Below are 20,111 nucleotides of genomic sequence, written 5' to 3' on the forward strand. Positions count from 1 at the left end.
AAAAAAAATCCCACAGGCAAGTTGAACTGGTGGTAGCACAGTGAGATCAATGAAGTATCTGAAGTCTAAGAAGATACAGTTTTGGTCTGAAATTTGGATAGGTTTTATAAGTGTGAATATGAACTATGCGACCTTCCTAATGAGGAACCAAAAGGATAATGATGTTCTTGGTGATTAAAAGAGGAGCAAGGAAATCTAATTAGAGGATCTATGAGTTACACTTGTTGTGAAACACAAACCTATTTTCAGCAGAGCTGCTGATGAAGGCACATCATTCTCCTTCAAAGGGAACTTTTCCTCCATTGTCTTTAATTACAGTGGAAAACATGGCACTGTGTTGTTTTACAAGGAAGATTAACTAGGCTTTGCAGAGCAAAGAAGATGGGCGAATAAAGAAGCACAAAAAGGCAGCCATCTTTGTTGTATTGTCTTTAGCACTCCCTGTTTTGTGCTTACCCCAAAGACAAAAGTTTAAGAAGTTAATATCAGAAGTTAATTCAAATCTGTCAGCTCATCACAAACCTGAAAGAGACAAGACTTTAGTCTATGCCGAACCATAAGCTCTTGTGTGTGTGCTGACATCAGCATACACTGAACACTCAGTGTTAAATTCTAAATGCTTAGGCTAATAACCAGATGTCAATGATTCAGATCAAGGAGGGTAAGGGTGCGAGGGAACAACAAGGAACATCATCAGAAATGAAATGTGAAATGTCTGCATATTTTTTTCCTAATATGTTGACATTTTGCAGGTTTGGGAAAATACAAATGATTATGCTGCTGTCATCAGCCAAAAGCAATGGTATTTCTCTCTGACTCATCCCCTCCCACCTGGATTTAAATTGTGGATTTAGAAAATAGAAATCATATACATTATCAGCAGGAAATAGACAAATATGTTCAGCTTTTGATGTCTCTGCAAGAAGAAATCATTTGATGAACTTATTTCTAAACAGCGGATTGGAACGTTTCATATAGTCTTGCTCACAAGGAAGACTCATAGAGGGGAAAAAAACTCACCTAAATTTCAAACTAGAACTGGGGTGCTGGAATGCAAGGGAGAGTATCATAGAACAGTGACTGGCTTCCCTGCAGGGAGAAGACTACAAGTCCTTTTGAGTATTTGGCTTTTCTTTGGTTAGTAGAGAGTTTCATATTGTACAGAGTTTGTAACTGATACCCCCATTGACTGAAAGATATATTTATTAATTCAACAAACATTTACTGGGCAATAACCATTGCAAGATTCAGTGCTACATCCTTTAAGTGAAGAAACAAATACAAACAAAATAGCAGCCTAAGGATAAGTGACCATGAGAGCCCAAGAGATGAGTGATACTTCAGTGGGGTTCAGAAATATGTTATGTTGGAATAACACTGAGTAGAACCTCCATGGATAGGCATGATTTTACACAGCAGCAAAGAAGGCAAAAGCTTTCACGTGTGACTCTACAACACAACAGTATGGGTTAAAAAGAACCACGCGATTAAGATCAGACAAACTTGGTGTTGCCACTTTCTTCTGCGGTAGAATTCCTATCTGTGAGAATTCAGTGACATCACTTAAATTCACTGATCTCCAAGTTCTTCTTCTGTGAAGTGGAAATGATAACAGTACCTACCTCAAAGAGTTGGTTCTCAGCTGTCTAAAGCTATGTCTGGCTGACGCTTAATATCTAGTAGTGTTTACATTCCTCTAGCAGAGCACTTATTATATTCTATTATTCTATTGTAATTGTCTATTTACTTATTTGTACAAAGTTGAAAACTTTGTTTCTCTTTGCATCTGAATCCAAATGGATAGATGGAAGAAAAGAGGTGAAATAACATGGTTAAAGGCTTAAATGTGTAATGGGATCTGGGTTTCTGGAGCAAGGGGTGGTTTAGCCTGGTGAGTGCACAGAAGGCAGCAGAAGAACTTGAAGCTATGGAGTAGTTGATCTCAGAGCAAGAACAGCCCTCTAGTCCATGCTTTCCTGGTAGGCAGTTTTCTGCATGGTGTGAACAATTTTATTCCGAGTTTTTCAGAGTTCTCTTGTCCCCACAGTGGCAGGAGGCAGAAAAATTACCAGAGACGAGGGAACCAGTAAGAGAATATCATCGTTGTTCAGGGGAAGCACTTGCACTGTGTAAGTGAGAGTGGAATGGAGAACAGGCAGACCAGGGCTGTGACCTGCTTGCTGGAACTCACTGGCTAACAGGGGTAAGGGGGCAACAAAGAGGAAGAAGGCAAAATATCTGTCGAAATTCTAGTGAGAGTGTATAGGTGAGAAGGTGTACATCTGAAAGGAAGAGATGCCTGAGAAAGACCCCTATAGAATGTTCAGATAGGGAGAGTGGTTTGTAGCTCAGAATTATGGAGAGAACCAAAGATATAGATTTGGGAGTTATTGGATTATTGCTCAGAGGCTATTGTTCTTCAGTGTGTATAAGATCCCCTTAGAGAGCTTGCTTAAAAGCATTTTCTCACTACCTTCTTTGGAGATTTTGATGAAATGGGTCTGGGAAAAGGCCCATGAATCTGCATTTTTAAAGCACTCATAGTAAGTGTAATGCAGGCTAAGATACTGCTCTGTAAGGTGCTTGAAGACATTGAAGACCCCTTTGCCTCTCACTGTAATACTGTCTCTGGGCAGACTTATGGGGCAGGTGGTAGAGTAACTAAAAGCAGACTAAGAACAGAAAGAAGCAAATCACCACAGTTATATCACAGAAACCAGAAGTCGGATATCAGGGGGCCAAAGGTAGGTCTGGAGCTGAGCCTGGGTGTTAGATGGGAGCAGAATATAGTAGGCTGAGCACTGGAGGTGCACATAGCACTGGAGGACGTGAAAAGGGCCAACACTGACCCTCTCTTTCAGAGGTTTGGAGGTGAAGAGTAGACGCTATAGGATGATTCATGAATGGCATACTCAAGAGTATCTTCAGTTTCCTTGGGCTCACTCCTCAGGTCTCACCTGAAGCCATCAGGGGAAAGGTGCAGTTGCTTGGACATCTTAATAAAGGAGTGGAGGCAGGAGTGTATCAGGTGGAGATGGGAGCTATAAAGGCAGGGGCTTTGAGCTCTCTGTCTATAAGTACCAGTAGGATTCAATGGAAAGGTCAGAAAAGGGTGGAAGACGAGAGCAGCTGGTCAGTGCTGCTTCTAGTGGAAGAAAATCCAGTTTGGAGAGCCAACCTGCTATATATATTTATTCTGGAGAAATGACCATTATCAAGAATATATATAGATTCTGTCCTCATGGCTTCTAGGGGCCGCTGAGGTAGGCTGTAGTGTAGCTGCTCTAAGAGAGCTGAGACTTTGCCTGAGGAAAATATCCAGAGTCCAGATGTTGCCTTAACTAGGGTATTTTGCCATTATCATTTGCAATAACAAGATTCTTATGAGTTGTCCTTATTTTTGATATTTAACTCTTAATGTAACTAATTTGTGTCACTACAATTTCACAGATGAGAACGTGAAAAATCTGCTTTTCTCTCTACAGCATCCTCCCTCTCTTCTGGTTTTGTTTGTGTTCCCTGACCCTCTCCCCTGCCAGTTCAAGTAATCCAGGAGTTTATATGGCTCATTAAGCACATCACACACTGCAGGGCTGGATGTAATCAGGTTCGGAATCTTCCTTCATTGCACGCTAAGGACAGGGGGATGGGTCTTTTGCTCAAGACCCAGTGGAGACAACATGAATTGGTAAGAAGAGAGAAAGTGAATGGCCTGTGAGGGGGCAGAGCTGTGGCCAGCAAGCTGAGCCCAGCCATTTCCCTACTGCATGCAAGCTAGAAAGACTTCAAGGTGCCAGCGTTCCAGGTGGGCCTTCAACTGTCCGCATCCACTCAATAAAGCTTACATATACTTATAGCAAGCTGTTTTTCAATAACACAGGTGTTTAGCACCATTTCCAGGATTGGAGATGATAGGTTTTGGAAATCTGTCACTTATTCTCTTTTCCCATTTTTTAAAAAAATTCAGAACATAGACTTAGAAAGCTGAAAGTAAGCTGAGAGTCTATCTTGTTCTCTTCTTATGTTTTATAGATAACCATGGGATAGAGGGAGTCATAGTTTGTAGCAGAGTGGGGACTAGAATCCAGTTTTCCTTCCTCCTAGTACTGGTCTCTTCTCTATGTTCTGCTGCCTTTCCAGTTCCTGCAGTTGTCCAGGGCTAAGGAAAGTACACAGCTTAAAATACCACTTTGAGTTGCCATACTGCTCGTGTAACATATCCTGTCTGTGTGGCTTTTGAAGGAGCAGCAATGGGTGTGCGAAAAGCAAATCTCTTGTATCAGTGCTAACCTTGGATTCATCTTTGAGGATCTCCCACCTACTTATGTTGTCTCTCATACTTTGCCTAATCACTTCCTGTTTCAACTCACTTACCAACCCATTGTCTCCATAGTTTTGTCTTCTTTATTCTCTTGAAATTGCTTTGATACTATTTTTTCTTTGTTCTTTGCATAGGTAGGAAATATATGAAAGGTGTTTGTGTGAAAGGTTTATTATGACTGTGTATTGTGATAGGTTCACAATGCAGAGTCAAAAGATTCTCTAAAAAAGAAACTTACAGTCTTTGAGGGCAAATACCAATGCATGCCTCAGAATGTGTGGTGTGAGTTTTTGGAAAGTATGTGTATATGGGTTGTGAATGTAAAAATTGTTCTTTAAAAAAATGAGTTCAGATTTAGATACAAAAGGGGGAACGTTGGTGTGGGAAATGGGTCCAAGCAGTCTAAATGTTGATGAGGTTCCATCAGAAAGTCATCCACCAAAATCTGTGATGGGTTGCCAATTATTGTGAGTTGAAATGAAATAGAAAGTGCTCAGACACTGGAACCAGAATGCATAAGCTTAAATCCCAGCTCAAGCACTTATAACATACTAAGAGTTGAGTAATCTGGCTAACCTTTCAAATTCCTCCTCTGTAAAATCGGGATAAATATAGTACTTACTTCCTAGTGCCATTAAATGTGATAAAACACGTAGAACACTTAATCTAGTGTCCCTGAGTTAATAAGTGGTTAGTAATACTTAGCCACAATTATGGGATAGTTGAGGACTAGAAAGAACATTCATGGCCAGCAGAAAGTGTTGGTCAATTGGACAACATCGCTCTAATTTTGTGTTGAAGCTATTGCCACTCAGGGATCATATCAGAAAATTAGTCTTTTGGGGGACCATGGAAGACATCTTATTCAAATGCTTTTACTGATGAAAAACCCAGCATCCAATGAGATTGACTTTCCCAAAGGCATTTGGTCATTGAGTAGCATCTCCTGACCTCAAAGAGATTCTAAGACTTATAGACCCTACTTCTTTCTGTCTTATTCCCTTCCTGACAGCTGTGCTCCTATTCCTGGTATTACCAGTACAGCTCTACTAGCTCTACAAATATTTACTCATTCATTCAACAAACATTTCCTGTCCAGCACTATGTTAGTTTCTAAGGATCAAACCAGATATGGTCTCTACATTCATGGAACATACAAGATAAATAGGAGAAAGAGTCTTTAAAAAAACAAAGTACATAAATGAAACAAAAATAAAATTGCGAGTAGAAAGTGAGATTAATAGAGACAAGGCATCTATCTGTTGTGACATTGTGTATCCTTACTATTTAGAATAGCCCGGCTAGTCTCTGGTCGGATGCATATTTGCTGAACAAATGCTAATGAATGCACTGTGGTGAGTATAGCATTCAGAAGTGTTATGTTAGAAGGTATATGATGGAGGAAATGACCTACTAATACAGGTCAGGGAAGGCTTCAGGAAGGGATTCTGAAAGGTGAATGGAAACTAACCAGATGCAGCAAGTTAAGGTGAATTCTAGAGATTGTTGGTGCTATAGTAAAAGGGGACAGGAATCTTTGGAGGGTAACAAACACAAGTCCAGCTGAGCAATAATTCTGAAAGCCATATCAAGGGAAGCTGTGATAAGATGGGCTGTATCATTGAACACAAATACCAGTAATAATCATAGGACCTTATATTTATACAATAGTTTTCAGTTTGTCATACCACTGTGATGAACACTATCTTATTGATAATTCACAATGACAGTCAGCAGGTCAGGAAATATCCCAACTTTAGCTGAGTAAACTGAGATGTGCAGTATTTGTATGTTGTCAAAGTCACATATTTAAACATAGCATTTATGGGACTCTCTCTCTCTCTCTCTCTCTCTCTCTCTCTCTCTATATATATATATATATATATATATATATATATATATATATATATATATATATATATATATAATTTAGTCCTCTCACCAGCATTTTAAGGCAAGTATTACTATCCAACATCATACAAGAGGAAAGTAAGTCTTGACAAGTTTAAGTAGTTGGCATGTGGTTGGCCTAGTTGGGATATGAAGCTATGTCTTTCCTATGGAATAAACTTTGTCCCTCCCAAATTCATATGTTGAAGGTCTAACCTACAATGTTTATTTGGCGATGATGCATAAGGAAATAATTAAGGTTCAATGAGGTTATAAGTGTAGGGCCCCGATTCCATAGGATTAGTGTCCTAATAAGAAGACACAGCAGAGAGCTATCTCTCTCTCTCTCTCTCTCTCTCTCTCTCTCTCTCTCTCTCCACTCCCCCCTTTACACATGCTCAGAGGAAAGTCATGTGAGGATAAAGTAGCCATATACAAGTCAGGATGAGAGCCCTCACCAAAAACAGATGATAGATCTTCCTGACTTGATCTTGGATTTCTGGCCTCCAGAACTGGGAGAAAATAAATTTCTGTTGTTTAAGAAACCAGCCTATAATATTTTGTTATGACAACCCTAGAAGACTAAGATAGTCTTAATATATATTAACTGCTATGACACCTCTCTTTCCTTAGTTAATTGTATGGAAGGAAGAGAACGTGGATCATCTAGTTGTCAGTCCTAGGTTTCTTTGCTACTGATGACCGTATTAACCAAGAGAGTGATAGCAGCATCAGTGGCTGAGTAGCATCCTAGCCCTACCTTTTCTCCTTGGTTTAATCAAGACCAAGGGATGAACAGTCATAGACATCAAGGTGTGGGCAGAGATAGTGGCCTATGATTGCCCTGTGAAAAGTGACAGTTGCAGATTTGCTTCCAGGTTTGGAAAATTCAAAGGTTACCATTTTCTATGTGACTGAGATTGATCATAGAACAGTAGGGCTGTGAGGCTTCTACCTCTGGAAGCAGAACTGCTTCACCTAAATACATGATTGCATGTATGCATATATCTCACTGTATATATCCTCTAGGTAAACACTGGATTATCTGATGATGGGTCCAGTGCTGGGTCTCATCTAGTATTCATTAGCTATGTATACTTCGGTATTCTTAACCTCTTTGATACTCTTTTTTACTCATCTTTAAAATGGGGTTAATAAGCTGTCTTGCACAGTACTAATATGATGCCCAGAAACCAGTAAATATTTGGTAAATGGTAGATATTATTATTATTATTATTATTAAAGATCCATGTACTTCTATTTTTAAACTAAGATTTTAGAATTAAGTCTTTAGCCCTTTGACCTCAGGCTAACAGTATAAAGCATTCATACTAGGGTGACTTCCCCATGGATACAATCATCTGATAATATACTTGGTCTCTGGGTTGGGTCTCTCTTGGTGCTGCTGTGTGCAAGAATATCAGAATGTTCATCTTTTTTTAAAGGCCACCAAGTAGAAGTTTATTGTGTTTTTTTCTTGGTGTGGGGGGGAACTTCTACATAAACATATAATGATATTTCATATGTGTACATGTGAACGCCATCATATTCATCATACTTAAACTGTACAAATCAAACCCCTGAAGTCTATCTACTAAGGAGAAATAAATCTGGGAGGTGGAGCAGGCAAGCCTATCTTTGAAGTAGGCTTAAACTCAAAAGCATAGGCATTCAGGCAGGCAGAGGAAGGAAGGAACATGCTGTACCCACCTGCCACTGCTGATGAGGGGCTTATTTCTAAGACATACACAGCACAATGCACACACAATGCAGAGAGAAAACAAAAGACATAGATCACACATTTCAGATGGTTGATGGACAAAGTTTAGTTAATGTCAATGCTGAAAGCTTGTTCAGGATCTGAGGTGCACATGGGAAAATGATTACCTTTTCATTCTACTCACCAGGTGCTTCCCTCTAACCAAATCTCAGCAAATAAACAAATACATACACACAAGAAATATCACAACAAGCTGGCCCTGGTCCATGGTGTGAAATGTTATTACACAAGGAAATGAATACAGAAGTATGGGAATATTGAGTGAGAGAAGGACAAGGGCTTTGGGGTGGGGGTGGGGGGATCAATCATGGCTCTGGAGAGCTCTCCATCCTTGTGGGAGGGAGAGACTTTCAGAGAAGGGTTTGACACTCCAGCTGTGAATAGAACAGTCATCTTAATGAGAACTGAGGACTGCTCTCTTCATTCCAATGAATGAGAATATGACATGGCAATCAACATGAGAATCATGATGGCAGCAGTTGACTTGGTTTAAAACTATAAATATAAGCCTCAGAATGATAGACTCTTACTAAAGAAGTTAACTGAAAATTATATCTAATTTACCCCCCAGACCTTTACATAGTACTACAATTGAACTGTTCCATGGTTTTTTCTTCTTTACAGCAACCACCAATGAACTCGGTTCAGAATTTGGTTTACCTTTTTTGTAAGGTATGAACCTTGTCTTTCAATAGACAAAGAGACATCAATTACCTTGTAAACATCACTGTATCACATGCTAGGAGAATGACAAGGAGAAGCATTTCATGTCTAAGTGTGGTGGGTTGAGCAGTATGGATGGATACAGGCCAAGCAGATCTTGCTTTCCTCCCTCTTGAGTCCCTCAAGCTCCCTCGCATGGCCAAGCCCACTGCATCTAGGCTTCCTGAACTCACCATACAGTGTGATGCTGGCGTTGGTGTTCCCAAGCTTGTTTGTAGCCACACAAGTATAGTTTCCATAATCTTTTTCTGAAACATTGAAGAAAGTCAGAGTGGATATGCGACCTTTGTTCTCAATCCTCACGCCGTCTAGGCCCGTTGCTAGCCTGCAATAAGAGAAGGCACTGCTGGTCTGGTTCTATAAGAGTGGGACAGCAGACAGAAGGTGCTGAGAGAACTCTAAGGTAGCTCCGATTAATCTTACAAGAAGGGCTTCCGCCTTGCAACATTTCTTTCCTCTAACTAACCCAGTCCCAGTAACTCGAACCATTAGTGCCACAGCCTCTGTCAGCAGACAAAAGGCTAAATTTACTGGCTTCTATTCATCAAAGACTGCCATGTCTACAACTAATCTCAGGTTCTGAAACAAGGTCAGTTTATTTTGCCCAGATCTCAGTTTCCTCCATTTTTTTTTGTTTGTTTATTTCTGGTTCTAAATGGAGACTGGTATAAAGGAGGCTAAAATGCATTTTGATTCTGCCATATCTTTCTCCTTTATTTTATCATTCTTCTTTCATGTGGAAAATGATCCACTAGCTCTACTTCAGACATGCCCTGTTTTCATTTTCAAGGTACCTGGTATCTTCCTTGAACCACTGGAATTCAGCTGTAGGTACTGCAGAGGCTTCACAGCTCAAGATGCCCTTCTGACCAACTGAGACACCAGTGTTCTTGGCTTTTGAGATATAAGGAGGGTCTGTGGGGGAAGGGGGAAATGCAGAGTGATTTCATAAAATGGATGAAAGACACATTTAATCACCTGCTGTGCAAATGGATTTCTTATGACACCCCATGTTCCCAGTTAAATAACCATTTGTTTTAGGAAAAGAACTCTTGCTTAAAGATATTGCACTTATCCCTGCATTTTTTAAGACTTTAAACCAATTCAAAGTTAACAATTTTCCCCATTAGCTAAAAGCTGTGACAGTCAGGGGAGGACTACAGGGCAAATAGCAGTGCGGCAGTGATGGGGCACACCATCCGATAAAGTATGTTTCCTGTTGGAAACAAACATTACAATTACCAACTTGTTCCCTTAGTCCCTATTTTCTCTTTCCCCCTGGAACTCCTTGACAATGGGTCAACTTACAGTTAACGGTAATTTTGACTTTTCGCACATCAGGTGCAGCAACATCATTCAAGGCGCTGCATTCATACTCCCCGGACTGGTCACGTTTGATGTCAGAGATCTCCAGGTATTCATCTTCACTCACAAAACCCTGGCCTTCTGGGAGGAAAAAAAACAGACAGGAAGCAATCATGAAACTGTGAAAAACAGGGACAGAGCTCTACGAACATGTAGAACTTGTAGGAGATGGGATATGGAAAGCTGTAGAAACAGGGTTTGAACATTAAGATTATAAAACATCATGTTGGCTCAAAAGCATGGCATTTGAAAAAATGAATTTTCTGCTCGAGCCTTGGATCAATGTGTTTTTGTCCAAGTCACTTTAACAGTTAAGACCACTTAATAAAGAGATATTATTTTACTCATGTGACTATTATGAGGATTAACTAAGAGAGGACATGCAAAATAACACAACACATCACTAAACTTTGATATTTTAAAGAGAACTGTCATAATCAATAATATAATAAAAACTGTGGGGATAACTTTAGGATATTTTAGTATCGACATCCTAATTTTTCACTAGGTAGCAATGTCTGAATAGAGAATACAAACTACTAACTACATGTTGAACAAATAAGTGACCACTTCGCATTTTAATACAAATAAATGCAAAGCATTTGGTTTGGTTTCAAACTGTGAAGGAGTAGATAATATGGAGAATGAATGAATAGGAAGCATTTTGTGACTGCTATGTAGTAGGTACTCAATAAACATTTGCCAACATAAAATAAACATGATTGGTCCAAATAATGGATTCACGGTTAGTAGAACAACCTCATGGGTTTAATACTCAACTCTGTGGGGGCATTTTGGAAGCTTTATTTTTAGGTACTTGTGAAGATTGCAATTTATGATCCAAAATATTCTAGGGCTACACAATTTACATTGCTCACAGCCTCCGTTACATGCTCTTGCCACAATTTCTCTCCTCTGCCTTATTCCTTAACCCACCCTGTGGTTCAGTGCAAAAAGAATAGATTCTCTGACTTGAAATACAAATGTTCTGAGTTCTATCAAAGCACCAGACTCCAGTGAAAACCCAGCCAACACAAAGGCCAAGGAGGAAATACAGTTATTTGCATTTCTTATAAACCTGCTGCCTAATTCCTTTCTGTGCTCCAGGAGTTAGAGACAAATTAGATTTGCGGACTGTAAAAACTCATCACAACTTTCCTCACACCCCCGTGGGAGCATATTTTGATCCAGTGGGTGCTCAATCAACTAAGTCTGAGTTCACCATGGATGGATATGGTACAGGTGGGTATGGTGTCTCTGGTGGATGGGGTGATGGGTGAATGTAGGAAGGCAAGACCTTTGGCATCTTGACTTTGCTCCAAGTCTAAGCCTTGGGGAGTATACACCCACTCTTCCTATTTCTCCAGAATTGCTTTTCAAATCTTGCTGCCTTCTCTGCCTCCATCTCCCACCCCAGGTCATGCTCTACCATAAGTGTCTGCATGCTGGTTTCCAGATATCCCTGGAAGGTGTGGGGTCCTAATCAAATATTTTCCAAGGAGCCCCTCTCTATATAGATATTTGAGTCACCTAAAATCAATATCATTCTTATATACCAACCTCATGCAATCCTGGTAAAGAAATCTTGCATTAGCCAGCAGGAACAATCTATTTGCCAGGCCACAACATAGACCTGTTGTCAGGGCTCCAGAACAAGCCCACAGGTGTCAGTTTTGTAATCTGGGTAATCTGATTGAATCCACATGAGGAATGGTTAGAGTAGAAATTGGACATGTGCCCTGAAGGGGAGGGAGAAATGGGGCCTGGGGCAGGCCCACTTTCCCAGTCTAGAATTTGAGTGTCTCTCCTGAATGGTATTGCTGGCCTAGGCTGGTCTCAGACACCAGAGGGAGACTTAGAAAATCTTAAGGAAGACACTCCAGAACATGCTGCCTCCTGGGGTTTGGGATAGGGCCCTATGTAGGGCCCTATATCTCAACATTTGGGAGTGACGGTGCTGGTCACAGCCCTCTACCCTGACAAGCATTCAATCAATTCAGTCTAGCTCATATCCTAATTTCTCAAGGTTCATTAGAGATATATAAACATCTCATCCTTTTCCCCTTATTTTTCTTAGACTTAACAGTATCTCAGAGTTGAAGGAAGTTCTAAGATCACTTATTTCAGAAAGAAAAATGAATATTGCCTCACTCGTGAAAATAATGCTGGCTGACCAATATAAGTATTTATAAAGGATTAAACAACAATTAAATCAAACACACCAAAATGACTTTCCAGAGTCTCTGTACTACACCTTTCTCACAATGAATACATATGGCAGCATAGAAAGTTTAGCTTCCTATTATGAAGACACCATTATTCTTTCAAAATATACTGCAACGTATTTGCCACAGGTCGTTAAACCACACGGCATTTAACCAAGCAAATGAGCTATGTGCAGTGCACCTAGCAGGAGCCTTCTCTGACCCCTTTCCTTGGAGAGAATAAGATAGACCATATCATGCAGCACGGTATAGACCAGACATATGCCTTCAAGCCCTTGTTAAGGCAAGTCAATGAATGCCAGTCAATGTAGGGGTGTTGGCTGTACAAAGGGAAGGGATCACTGTAAAGAAGATAGAGGCCAGTGTTGTGGGATTGTGAGTGATTCTCTGCATTTGTATGAGTAGAGCAGATCCTCGATCCTTCATGGGGGAATTACAGGATAAAACATTCGCCTTCTAGAATGTGGGGTTTATTTTCACTATCTGTAATGATTTTTTTTTCTTTTTATGGGATGGTTATATGACAGCAAAAAAGGGAGGAAAGAAGAGAGTGTCTCATGTAAAATGGGGATCATTACAATAATACTACCTCATTAAGTGAGAAAATGAATTTGTCAAGTTTGTACTATAAAGTAAGTGCTTCTCAGTTTTTAATTTGCATATAAATTCTTCTAGGATTAAAAAAAACTATATAGAGCTGATTCAGTAGGTTTAGAGTGGGCCCTGGGATTCTGCATTCCTAACAAGTGCCCAAGTATTTCCATGCTGCTTGTCTGGGGCCCACTCTCTGAGTAGTGAAGCAGCTAAAAGGCACCACCAAGTACTGCTCTTGGCTCCCTCTTACTCACACAGTTATAATCATCTGGGTCTGTGAAGTGGACAGCAGATCAACAAAGGCCACTGAGTGCCTCTCATGCTGAGGTCCCTGTGGAGCCTGCTTCTCAAAGGACACCCTGTCTTTGGTGTACCAGGCTCAGTATGGTACATCGAGGCTGAGTATCTGGACCTTTGAAGCTAACTTTTCTGTCGAGCCTTTATGAACTCACTACAAAACATGCATCCTGTCAACACTTTCTTTGCTAAGAAATGGGAAGCAGATGTTGAAACCCAAGCCCACTGAAGGTGATGAGATGCTATTTTCTTAACCACTTTGAATACTGGGTGAGAATTTTTAAACAGAACAAATCTAGGTTGCTAAATGCCTGGAGACCTAGGGCACCGCAGGGTTCAATGCTTTCCCTGCCCTCTCCAATTCTGGTTGCAATGTAAAATTCTGATTCCATGCTGCAGAGAAAGGGCAGAAGGCAACAAATGTTTTAATCCTCTTCACTAGCTGCCAAGAAGGCAAACTGCTGACTACGAAGGCAAAGGTGGGCGGGGAAACAGAGCTAAGGAGAAACACAGAGGGAGGAACAGGAAAGGAAGAAGAAAGACAATGAAGGATGCTCTGGTGTGAAGGAAAGAAAAGAGGTGCAGGAAAGATGGTCGGGGTGCCAAAGGAAAAATTAAAAGGGATTAAAAAGAAAGATAGGCTAGGATACTATGATATTTCCTCTGACCAAATGTATGAACACAGGAGTTTCGAGTCTGCCCCACAGTTCTGTTTTGTGGTGAGATGTCCTGTAAAAGCCTGTTACCTAAGGGCATCATCAACCTGCCCTATGCATTCAGACTTCCAATTTAACATGAGCGGGAGCAAAAGGAAGTGGATCCTGAATCATTGGCAGAAATATATTTTTAAAAACAGGAGTTATTTCTTTCCATGGAGGAGTGCTTTGAAGAAGTTAAGTTTCAGTTCACTGCATTAACAAGATTAAGATCTGCAAGGATACAAAGGGGACCATTTATCTGTGGATGTGGGAAGTCTGTTAGCCAGGACCCCTCAGACACAGGATACGTGCCTAGTGATTGAGTGAGTGAGCCCAGGGTTCTGTGGGCACAAGGGGGCTTCTTCTGCAGGGATCATATTCTGAGTTAACATAGTCACATAATATAAAGAGCAAGTCACAGACAAGCAGGATCTGCTCCATCTTAGAAATGGAAGAGCAGACAGAGAAACTGCCTTGGGAGAAGGATCCTGGTACCACCTGGTGTCCCTGATACTGCCAGCATTTATTTTACTCATACCTGCCATGACAGAAGTGTTGGATTAGACTCTATGGGTGGCGGGGGGTGGAGATGATGTAGAAGACAAAGTCCTTAACCTTGGGTAGTCTACAGTCTCATGAACCCAGAACTGGAGCAGTTTATATTTTTCTGTCTCTAGGCTCAATTTTTCAATTCTTAATTATTTTTAGATCCCTCAAGTAAGGTATGCGGCATCATAAAAATTCATTAGAGCTGAAAGAAACCTAAGCATTCAGGGATAAAGAGATCAAGTTGGAAATCCAGAGTAAATCCTGGAAGTTTCTGACTCAGTTTCCCCCTTTACATCCTGTTCTTCCATGCTGGCTATATCTTGGCCATCACACTTATGCCCAATTTTTGCCCCTTTTTCCTCAGCCAATTCCTTAGAGTTACAAAGTTGAAAGTACCATGATTTTAGCCTTCCACTTTTTTTGGATTATTGTCTCTCACAAAATATCTTCTCCTCTGTGTGAATATCCCCAGGGATGACTTCAAGGGGTGATCTATTCCTTTGCTAGACTATTTACATAGTTCAAAAAATTATCCCCATATTATGGCAAACCCTGGCTGGCTTCTCTCTTTGAAATGATTAGAAGTTGCCTCCTAGGTGCCCCCATCCCACTGTTCCTCCTCATGAGCCATGGAAAGCTGCTGCTCTATCTATGAAAGCTGCTTTGTGAGGTTAAATGTCAGCACCTGTCACAACTTTTGTCATGGGATCTGTCAGGAGATGGCTCACAGTGGCACCTGCCTGAGAGCAGGTGCCATAGCGGAAATGAGCATCAGGAGGATGAGAGCATGGAAGAGGGAATATGAGTTTAAGGAGTCATCTACACAAAGAGGAAATGTCATGCGGGAAGAAACGGCCAGAGGAACTTAGACAAGAAACTTAGACAAGAACTTAGACAAGAAAGCCAGAGAAGGAAGTCAGTATGAGTGGAGAGAGGGGAGCACCCCAGGGATCTATCTGACTCAAATGGTAAGGTTTCCAGAAAAACAAAAAGAAATTTTCCTACTACCAAGCAAGAGGGGCTATTATAGATGATCCCTATTAACACTGAACTTAGAAAGTTGGAATCAAAGGTCCAGATGATCAGGCACATGCTTCTGACCTGTTAGACCACAGCTAGGCTTCTTGATCCATCTTAAAAAATAGCTTCTTGCTGACTCACCAAAGCTAGGTAGTCTTTCAAGCTATTAAACATTTGGGATTTTACTCCTACAAGAAGTACACCATACTTAGAAAAAACATGTATGTATGCTGGAAATCATACCCGAAAGGGCAGGAGCAAGATAAGGGCAAGGAAAGGAATTGTCTAGAGCAGTCTGATTCTCACTGCTTCTGTGCTCTTGAGGTATGTAGGGCCAGGTAGACACTGTTAGAAGTTCATGTGGGGATGTGTGCCCAAATCTTGTCACTCATCCATCTCTCTCTTTCCAGGATCCTGATTGATAGAACATAATCACATAAAATGAGCCACAAAGATCAAAATATTAGCTTCACTGCTGTCAAGGTGGCCTACAATCTGGGCTTGGCATCCAAGACTGACATGGATTCTTGCCTTTCTCCCTATGAACTGATGATATCTAGACTTGTGCAGTAGGAATACTTGACTTGGGTACTCAGCCACAGGCCAAAGTTGGACCTAAGAGTAAGGCGTGTATTGGAATAGAGACTCCTGGGTAAGCAGAGGTGGATCAGAAAGGTGACGGAAAGTCTGGAGTGCTGCCTTCACTTACAAATGATGGCCGTATCCCTGCTTCACTAGGTCCAATGGATGCCTAAGCAAATAACCTTTCCGATTACATTAGTCCCCCATCATCCATGGGGGAGACAAAGAGTGACTGCAATGGAAGAGGAGCCTTTTCATTCTAGGGAGTGCAGGGGAAGCTGCCATCTGGAAACCTGTTAGCCATGGATCTGGTTTCTCTCTTTTCTAGAGATCTGGCATCTTCTTCAACTGCATACCTTCTAGCACAAAAACCTCTTTCTTTTGAAGAATAGAAACATGAGAAACATGCTTGAATTGAAATTGGGGTAAGCTTTCAACACTTGGGACAGTTGGGTTTCATGATCTCAGTCTTGTACTGTTTGTGCTTGCTTCCTATATAGTAGTCATCCCATTGTCTAAATGGAATTGCACCAAGAAGGAATTGCACTTGCTCCTTCTCTGAACTCCTTATGCATCTAGTGTAGGATAAACATGCAGTATTTGTTTACTCTATACCAAATGGCTAGAGGCTTGGAAACTCTGAAGCCCCCCAAAGCTCTCTCTCTCCACTTACTTAATCTTCCCTCTTGCTGCCAGTCTCTGACCTCCCCCATCTCATGCCTCTTCTTAGAATACTGCTGGCAATAAGCAACTCTGGGCTCCCCCTTCCTTAATTAAACCAGGGAGTGTGGACAGGAGTACATTCTATTTTTGCCTTCTCCCAACTCTCAGATATATCCCTTTGCTGCATTGGAGTTAATGAAAAGTGTGATAAACCCACTGTTTCATTTCCCCTTAATTAATACAAGCGATTGAATTGTACTAAAGTCATTTTAGTTTGGAAACTGAGCCTCTGGGCCAATGTCTCACTTGATGGCAGTGACAGAAGCTCTTTGTCTTGGACTCAAACAACCTTTCTCAGGCTGAGGCCACTAGGACCTCCCCTGAGGGAGGGGTGGCTTGCCCCCATCCAGGTCTGCCTTGCTGGCTACCTTCTCTGAAGCTGAGAGTAAGTTGGATAATGACAAGATCAATGTGTTACTGTGAAAGTTTACTGAACTTCTAGTAGAGTAAAGAGTACGTTAATAATGCTCATGGTAGCTGAGGGTGCAAAGAAATCCCCTGGCCATTGTGAGTTTCCTAAGTTTTTCCCATTTTCTGATGTAACAGCTGAAGATGGCACAAGAAGAGGACCCAAGTGACTCAATCTGTAGGACTATCCAGAAAGATCAATTTTGGTACATTTGGCTCTCTGCAGTGAAGACTAGGAGGGACTGCCTAGACATTTTGTTCCAGGTGGCACATCAGAATCACCCTAGGAGCACTTTAAATGTAGACTCTTGTTCTCATGCTTACAGATTAATTGAATTGGTCTGGGATGCGTCCTTGGCATCAGCATCTTCTAAAACCTTTCCAGTGGACTCCGATGTTCAAGGATGTCTGAGATGACAGCCCTGGTTAGTACACCGAGGACTCCCGTGGCCTTCACTTTCCAAGCACCAGCTCCAGCTGTAGGATACCAGGCTTCCTCTGCTGGGAAGGCACTTGGGGCATAGTAGTGCATAAAGCTCTGCACACCTCAGAGTGTGCTCAGGCCCTCTGTTGACTGTCATCTGGCCTCCGTGAGAGATATACAGTCAGGAGGTCAGCGGGTGAGGTTTGGAAAGGGAACCTTGCAGCATGTAAGGTAATGAGAACAATGGCTGGGCCTGACAGTGTCCACTGCTCTTTGTCAGCCCACAATGGATAGGAACACCCAGATCACAAGCTCAGAGCGTAAAAGCCAGAGTAGCATTTTTTCCTGAAGAACTGTAATGAGTGTTTTACTTGGTTTTACTCATGTTCTCTTTTCTGAGATGGGTTAATTATGCATAGGAAGACTTGGGACAACACATTTTTAGAATCTAGATGATACTTTTGACCCAGAAGGAGTGGTCCTGAGTGAGTAACACAGAAAGAGCCAGGGTTCCTGCAAGGATGTGGCACATATCCTTTAAATGAAAGTTTAGAGTATGTGCCAGAAAAAGAAGAGAAGGGTTGTAAGAGAGATATGGACAACAGACAGAGACAGAGAGACAGAGACAGAGAGAATGAAGATACACAGAGCTGGGATTTTATATATAGGCAGGCAAATGGCTGAGGACAGAAGTTTAAATCCATTTGGAAAATAGAGTAGCCTATTTGGGTTAAAAATGTAGCTAACATTTGTATTCTAAAAACTATCTAAATATAAATAGAAAGAAATAGTTCAGACCAAAAGGACATAGAGGTTGAAGAAAAGATTATTATTTTTGAAAAGCAGAGCTTAAATAGCTAAATTATTGACAAAATGTTAAGAACCTTTGAAAAGCTTTTATTTATTACATGTTTTTCTCTCATTATTATTATTTGCATTCTGAACCACCCGGATTATTTCAGTATTAACAACTAAAAAGTGAAACGAATTCTGTGCTCTAGTCTAAATAAGCCACTGCTAACAAACAAACAAACAAACAAACAAACAAACAAAAAACGCTCATGGCATTGAATGAGATACTGCTTCTTTAATTCATATGTTAAGAAAACCTGACTCAACCTTGCCTGCACAACTCTAAGGCACTACCAGTCACCCAAGCCAAATTTCTCAAACAAACAAACAAACAAACAGAAAAAAAACAATATTTTAGAGAAACAGAAACATCCCAAATTAGAGTGTGGTCAGTGGGTAAGCAGTACCAGAATTACCTGAGGGTGCTTTGGAGAATTGGCTTCTTGAGCCCACAACAAATCTATAAGGTCAAAATCTGTTCAGGGATAGGTGGTCTCTAAAATATTCAAATTATTTCTAATAATAAAGCAACTTTGGAGTGAATGTTTTACTGTTTGCTTGCTTTGGGGAGAATTAAAACTTCCAACACCAACTGCACTTGGCTCATTTTCTCTGAGGATTAATGTTTTTGTTTTTGCATAGCAACACTAAGGATGTGTTTGTTATTTTTATAGGTAAGGTAATCATATAGTTAGGTTTCTCTGAGACAATTCCAGTTGACACCTGTTTCCTCAAGATAGTTATTAACGGTCACCTTCTACTCTCAAAAGTGCTGGTCTAGATAATAATTTTGTGGCCGCTGTACTTCCAGCCCAGTTCCTGGGTTGCTGCTGGCATCTTACTCTGCTTGTGGGGCTGTCCCAACATTCACTTCTGAGATAGTGATTTGGTCCCCTAGTAGATTGTAGATGCTGGGATATAGACTATGCTGGAAGAGGATCAAGAATGATCCCATGAGCTCTGTTCTCCCGGAACTAGAGGCCCATCAGCTGCACCGTTCTCTGGAAGTGCAGATTAGAGCAGCTGCTTGGAGCCTAAGGCAAGCGCAGTGAGGGCAAAGGACAGCTGCCCCTCAGGGTGGAAATCCAGGTAGGGTTCTAGGAATCTTTGTTCAATGGCCTGGTGAATCAGACAGCAGATCTATACTTTCTGAAATGGCTTGGATGTCCCAGACTGCAGATGGGAGCTGCCCTCGGGCCTTTTCAGGCTACTTGCAAAATACTTTTTTGAGGAAGAATACAGGCCAATTTCTGCAGAAGAGGCCTTGGCACAGACTGACTCTTCTTGCGTCTTCTTTCTTTCCTTTTCTTTTATTCTCTCCCTATTATCCTCTCCCCATATTAGTTCTCAACAGCACAGCAGCATGGCAATGATGCTAATTATCAATGTTCATTAATATTTTTGAAATATTTGTATTAGCTTCCAGGCAAAATAGTAACTCAAGTAGAGCACTTGGCATGCAGGCCACAACCACATTTTCTGCATACTTCACAGAGCGTGAGGAGCTAAGCTCTGAAGCATCACGGCGAGATAGCTTGCTCATGCACTCAGCTATAGCGGGAGCTGAGGAAAGGATTAGGAGCACTTGATGTGACGTTTGCTCCCTTTGGAAACTTTCTTGTCAAGGACTCTCTGCATCTGCACCTTGTGCTTGCTATTC

General features: G+C 41.1%; 1 protein-coding gene across 12 annotated transcripts in view; it reads right to left on the bottom strand.

Annotated features, from left to right (window-relative positions):
* OPCML (opioid binding protein/cell adhesion molecule like) overlaps positions 1–20,111 on the bottom strand; it is a 477,723-nt gene that overhangs the window by 23,263 nt on the left and 434,349 nt on the right. For 7 of the 12 annotated variants that reach the window (XM_039878852.1, XM_039878854.1, XM_039878853.1 and 4 more), the window contains 3 exons: positions 10,023–10,160; positions 9,509–9,629; positions 8,888–9,039 (listed from right to left, as the gene is read on the bottom strand). In XM_039878852.1, coding sequence (XP_039734786.1) covers positions 8,888–9,039; positions 9,509–9,629; positions 10,023–10,160 — 411 coding nt within the window. The remainder of the gene's footprint in view (positions 1–8,887; positions 9,040–9,508; positions 9,630–10,022; positions 10,161–20,111) is intronic. The other 5 variants (XM_039878855.1, XM_039878857.1, XM_039878856.1 and 2 more) reach the window with 2 other exon arrangements.

Source organism: Pteropus medius, unplaced genomic scaffold (assembly GCF_902729225.1).
Source record: "Pteropus medius unplaced genomic scaffold, Ma_sr-lr_union100, whole genome shotgun sequence".
NCBI lineage: Eukaryota > Metazoa > Chordata > Mammalia > Chiroptera > Pteropodidae > Pteropus > Pteropus medius.